This window comes from Prosopis cineraria, unplaced genomic scaffold, assembly GCF_029017545.1.
Source record: "Prosopis cineraria cultivar Desert tree isolate PC_DT_omini unplaced genomic scaffold, ASM2901754v1 PC6, whole genome shotgun sequence".
In the NCBI taxonomy this organism is placed as follows: domain Eukaryota; kingdom Viridiplantae; phylum Streptophyta; class Magnoliopsida; order Fabales; family Fabaceae; genus Prosopis; species Prosopis cineraria.
The window spans coordinates 16,147,428-16,153,743 of record NW_026555337.1 but is presented as its reverse complement, the minus strand read 5'-3'; the positions used below and the strand labels follow the sequence as shown (position 1 = coordinate 16,153,743).

Sequence of the window (6,316 nt, the reverse complement as noted above, 5' to 3'; positions counted from 1 at the left end):
TCTATATAACCAACCCTATTAGTAGAATAAGGTCTATTGTTGATGTTGTTGTAAAGTAATGAGATTTAATACTATTACTTCCTATTTGAAACACAATTGAGCACTAAATGTAAGCATATCTCTTAGTAAAAATTTAAATTTTAGTTCATCATGTTGTGAGGGATTAACCCTTCCACTAGACCTAATCCTTGTTGGTATACTTTGGTTGTTTTTATTATTATATTTTTAAAATTTAAATTTATCATGTAAATTAAATAACTAAATTATGGTTGGATTTTCTTTTCTTTTTCTTGAAGAAAGATGTAAAATTGTGCTGACTTAACTACCTTGACATGTTTAATTTTCAAATTCGTATTTTTTGTTTGGTTTCATATCTTTGAAGATTTTTTTTTTTGAATAAAATCTTCCTCCATCCTCTACCTCCTTTCTTTCTTTTGGAGCAAAATTTGTGGGTATTAGAGGTCATCATTGCATCGTGAAGTTTCCCCAAGGCCAAGACCAACTGGTCCGTCTTCTTAATGATCCTCAGCACACTTCGGTTACCGAATTGAAGCTTTCAAGCTAGTGTTGATTGCTCTGGCTTTTAGTTTGGCAGAGACAAGGTCCAACTGGGTGAGTCCAGGATCCAAGCATTTCCAACCCAACTGGGAGACAGTTCTTGTCTAGACGTCGAGTTCCTCAATGCATTCGGCACAGGCCAAGATGTGGATGCTCAAGGTGGGACCCACTTGTATTGATGAGATGTTGATGCTCAAGGTGGGACTCACTTGTTTTTCTTTTATTACTACTACTACTACTATGCCTCGGTAGAGTTTTAATGCAAAGAGAGAAAAAAATGATGTGGATAACTTATACGCATGCCATGTGTGTATAAACGAGTCAACTACTAGTCAATGTCTTTTTTCCGTCAACTACTCATGGTGACATTGTATCCTCTTGAAAATGTTGGGGTGACATTTGGCCAAAAAATGCTTTAGACACTAATTGCATTTGTATTAAAACTTCAGAAAAGATTTGTACGTTAATCCTATAAATTTATAAAATAACTTCATAATTAATATATTAATTTTATATTTAATCCAACCCTAATCATCAGCTACAATTTAGCCCTAGTCGATGTCAGTGGTCTAGTTGATCCTAAAGCTTGGAATTTAACTCGAATAGGTCCGACTCCTTAAAAAGCTTGAATAGCCAAGTCTGACCTGAATTCCTTTGGACTTCTGGCGACCCAAATAGCTGTATTTTATTTTTAAAATTATTTTTAATTAAATTTTTACTTTAAAATTAATTATTTTATTTTATAAAAAATATAAAATATATTTTTTTGATACTCAAATGATGTATAGGACTCAAATATATAATAGTTTAATATAAAATGACCTAAAACTTAAAGAATTAATTCATATTTATTATATTTTATTTATTTTTTAAAAATATTTTTTTATTTGGGTATTCAGATCAAGCTTAGCCCAAATTTTTTCAGTAACATAAAAAAAAAATTTTTTTTAAGCTCAGCCCTAAATAATTTTAAGCCATGTTGGAGGTCCGACCACATTTGACCTCAACAATTTGATCTTAGAAGGTGGCTGTGAACAGGCCCCAGACAACAATAACAGGTGGACCCCAAACAATGTTTGATGGATTAACACAGGACAATGGCAATAGCCCAAGGGCTATAGATTGGTCTTAGATGACGATACCAAATCATTCCCAATTGATAGTGATGTTTAGCACCAAATGATGATGGTAAACGGAATGTAGATGGTGATCATAGTTCAGTCCTAGATAGCGGCAATAGACCAACGTCAGATGACAGCAGTGAATCAAAACCGAATGACGTCAATTTTAAAATTATAAAAGAATTATATTTAAGTATGGATTTGAATTTGTGCTAAATTCAAAAACCATAAATTCTCATAGATCCAAACAAAGTATTTGGCTTAAATCTAAATTTATATCCATCCAAACATAACATAAGTGAATTATAGAAAGTAAAATAGCTTTGTGTATACGGAAATTTTGAAATTGTATTATCTCTTATATATGCTTGGTTTGAAGAGGGAGAAAAGTGAGAAGAAAATAGAAAATAAAAAAAATAAAAAGAGACATTTTTAAAAATAGCAATTTCTTTACTATTTTTAAAATTCCCCCTTATAATTTTTCATCTTTGTTATCTTTCTCTCCGCATCCAAACATAAGGTTTAGGCTTCGACTGAAACTGAAATCTTAAAGTAAAACAATAAATTAGTCAGTTACGAAATTCTATTTCCAATCTATACGTTTCCTAGTTTCCTACTACAACCTTCCATACCAAGATATGAAGCGGCGCTAGCTTCATTAGAAATTGAAGCGATTGGCCGTGGGCTTTTCAATTTCATTGCTAGGGTTTTTTTTAGGCATTTCAATTTCTCTTGTCCACTATAAGTTTTTAGGGTTTTTAAATTGATCACTGCTTTTCAAAGCATGTCGAAGAGGAAGATTACTGTGAAGAGCTGCGATGACCAAGTGTTTGTGGTCGATGAGGCCGTTGCCGCTCACTCGCCAATTCTCAGCCTCTTCTTCACCGACGAGAATCATTCAGACGATCCAATCAGCTTCTCGAGGATGATCAGTGGTAAAGTTCTGTCTCTAGCAATCAAGTACTGTGCCTATCATGCTGATCATCGTCAGGTCATCGCTTCTTCTTCTTCTTCTGTGGATCCCCTCATCAACAGGAAACATGTAGCTGAATGGGAATATGAATTCATCAACGATGTTGCCAAGGACAAGGACACGCTTTTCTATTTGACTAAGGTCAGTTTCTTGATCTAATCTGTTATATCATTTTCATCTTGTATACTATGCCGTTTATTTGATTTGGAAGGCGTTTGTAATTTTATGTTCGTGTATTCATTGTCTTGTTTGGGGTTAAATTCACATTTTTTGCTGTGTGTTCCAATTTGTCACAATGTTTATTTCATTGAGTATGTTCTTTGGGTGATGGTCAGCATATATTATCCACTAAATTATAATTTCCATTCAGACCAGATTTTCTTAAAAGTTGGATTGTGATGGAGACTTTGGTAGTATGCATTGAGATTTAAGTAGGTTAGCTCTCCCATCTCAACAATTAATTTTAGGAGTAGGGCTCTATATTCCATTTAGGTATAGGCTTTTGATTGGCAGGATGTTGAGTTAAGTTCCATAGAATGTAGCCAAGACATTGGCTTTCCATGGGGCCCATTGATGGAAACTTGGTAATATAAGAACCCACGTTGAGTGGTAGTGGATTGGTTTTTCTATTTCAACTGGTAGTTTTTGAAGTGTGGTTCCCATCAAATTTGATACCCCATGAGATTGGTTTGTGTATTGAATTAAACTTTAACTGTGATGAATGACGCTTCTTACCTCTCTATTCAGTGGTAATTAGTTTCCTCGATATTGCATTATGATCACGATTTGGCTAATTGCTTTGCCTCCAATGTTTCGGATCTATCTATATGTTCCACTTTTTGTGGTACTTGCTCCTTTTTTGTAATGTTTCAGGCTGCAAACTATCTCAACATTGAAGGCCTCTTGAATTTGGCGTGCAAGAATCTAGCAAGCTTCACTGTAGGTAAAACCCCGGATCAAATACGCATTGTTTTCAGTATCAAGAATATTCATTATAAGGAAGAAGATGAGGAGATTCGTAAGGAACTCGGATGGCCTGAGTGATTATTCGAAGCTCGCTGCCAATGTTATGATAGAAATATAATGTGGATAGTTAACTATCATTTATAGAGCCTATACTTCTGGACAAAAAAGCCTATACTTCGTCTGTCATATATAGGAAGTCCTGCAGATTATATCCTTCTCATTTGTGTGATGGATTACTTGAAGTTCGTGAAACTTTTCTAGGTGCATATATTGAATATGGCGTCTTTGCTTATAATGATTGTATATTGCATGTCTTTTACGTATACTTTTGTACAGGCCCTTACTTTAATTAAGTCAATCTACTGTGCTTATGTGAAAATGAATAAATTGATTTCATTCTTTTGCTGAATGTGTCCGACATGAGCACAAGTTAAACGTAAGAGCCCATTTTAAAAGACTAATATATTAGAAGGAAAAGCTTTTTACATTTATAAACCCACTCCATCTTGTGAGGCTTCTTGATATGAAACTCATAACATTATCACCTTGTTCAAGATCTGACGTGCTTGGTGGTGCTTCACTTCACAAAATTCCATTCTTATACTAGTTAGAACTTTCTACTGGTAGAATTTTCCATGACACCAAGCCTCTCAATAAAAATACTAATGTCATGAGCCCATTTTAAAAGATTAGTATATTAAAAGAGAAAGCTCTTTACATTTATAAGCCCACTTCATTTGTGAGGCTTCCCAATATTGTACTCATAACATTATCACCTTATTCGAGATCTAACGTGCTTGGTGGGGCTACAATTCACAGAATTCCATTCCTATACTAGTCAGAACTTTGTACTGGTGGCATTTTCCATGACGTCTAGCCTCTGAATGAAAACATTAATATCATGAATATAAGTTTAAAGAAAGAGCCTCTCACACTTTAAAACCTTACTCCACTTGTAAGGTTAGGTTCCTTGATAATGTTATATCATGGACTTATGACATTATCACCCCATCTGAGAGCTAGCATCCCCAGGATTTCAACTCCATAGCACTTAACTCTTGAAGCTCTAAACATCTCATGGTTAGTCCTTTCCATGACTTTGGCCTATCAATGAAAGTATTAATATCATGAGCACAAATTTAAAGTAATCCCATCCTAAAAGACTAAGCTGTTAAGAGGGAGCCCCTCACACTTATAACATTATTTTACTTGTGAGGCTTCCCGATGTAGGTACTTATGACATTGTCCTTGAGCATTAGTAATTAGCATGCTTTTCTTGTTGTACAGAATTGGCTGTCTCGGGCTGTTCCATGAATGTAAATGGCAACTCTATATGCTAATGAAGGGGAAAGGGTCCCATGTCTTTCAATTCTGTTGTTTGGAGTTTGAATTTCTATGGTAAACAAAAAATAATGGACGTTTAATTTGAGTTTGTTATCGGGGAAATTGATTATCTAACCAACATTTATCAGCAAATATTCTGATGTAATGTCATGTAATGTTTACGCATAAGTTTAGTTATATAATGTTTCAATGGTCTTTGTAGATTACTATTTTACGATCACAACATTTTCCAGTCTTTTTCTTCTACATGGAATATTATGAAAAATTCTGCCACAAATACATAAAATGGTCCAATTTGTAAAAGCAATATATATATATATATATATAGGTCAAAAGCCATCAAAATTCTCCAAATTGGTGTGAGCCAAAATACATACACGCGTATTGTTTGTACATTTGATTTTTTTTTTCTACATTTGTGTTTTGGGTTTGACCGTGCATACTTTTTAATGCAACGAAATGAATGTCGTTTTGGTATCTTATTTTTTTTAGCTAAAATATATAAAACTCCCTTGAATTTTGAACGAGAGGTATATAACTCCCTTCAACTTTAAAAGTTTTAAATTAACTCCCTTAACTTTTTTTTAAAACCCCTACTATATATTAATTATATTATTTTTTTCATGAAGATTAAAATATTATTTAATTGAAAAAAGTTATTGAACAAAATATTATATTGTAGTATTATTTATAATCAATTTCTTATATTTTGTTTTAGATAATTATAGCATTGACAGTCAAAAAAATGTTATTATCATTGTATAGAATTTTAAATTTTTACGTTTATATTAGCTTAATAAATTTTTTTGTTATAAATAGTGCATAGTTTTATTGTTTTAAAAAATAAATTTTTATTTATATTTTTAGGTTATATTAATGTAATTCACATGATTAAAACATTTAAAATTTTAAATGTTATCAGGTTAGATTAATTTATCTTTTAATACAAGAAAATTATGTATCATTGATAACAAAAAATGGATAAAACTAATATAAAAGTAAATATTTAAAATTTTGTACAATAATAATAACATTTTTTTAACTATCAATACCTCAACTATTTAAAAAATATATTTAAGAAATTGATTAGTTATAGTTCTACAATATAATATTTTGTTTAATAACCTTTTTTATTAAATGACATTTTAACCCATATGAAAAAAATAACATAATCAATATTTTGGAATTTTTAAATGTGAGGAGAGTCATGTACAACTTCTTCAAAATTTAAAGAGATTTTATGCATTTTAACCTTTATTTAAAAAAGTATATGAGAATCTTCTCTCTTTTTCCAAAAGAAGCAAACATATAACAGAAAAAGTTATGGATATGGAAATCATTTTTTCTTGAATTT

At 31.9% G+C, this 6,316-nt stretch overlaps 1 protein-coding gene across 1 annotated transcript; it reads left to right on the top strand.

Moving 5' to 3' along the window:
- Positions 1–2,463: 2,463 nt before the first annotated feature.
- LOC129313944 (SKP1-like protein 17) lies at positions 2,464–3,696 on the top strand. Its single transcript, XM_054957332.1, has 2 exons — positions 2,464–2,793; positions 3,526–3,696. Exons 1-2 carry the CDS (start codon positions 2,464–2,466, stop codon positions 3,694–3,696), a joined length of 501 nt encoding a protein of 166 aa, XP_054813307.1.
- Positions 3,697–6,316: the final 2,620 nt, after the last annotated feature.

Excerpts from the sequence above, each read along its gene's own strand:
- LOC129313944 (XM_054957332.1), top strand. The coding sequence starts at position 2,464 with ATGTCGAAGAGGAAGATTACTGTGAAGAGCTGCGATGACCAAGTGTTT. Across the intron at positions 2,794-3,525 it reads CGCTTTTCTATTTGACTAAG|GCTGCAAACTATCTCAACAT; the intron begins GTCAGTTTCTTG and ends GTAATGTTTCAG.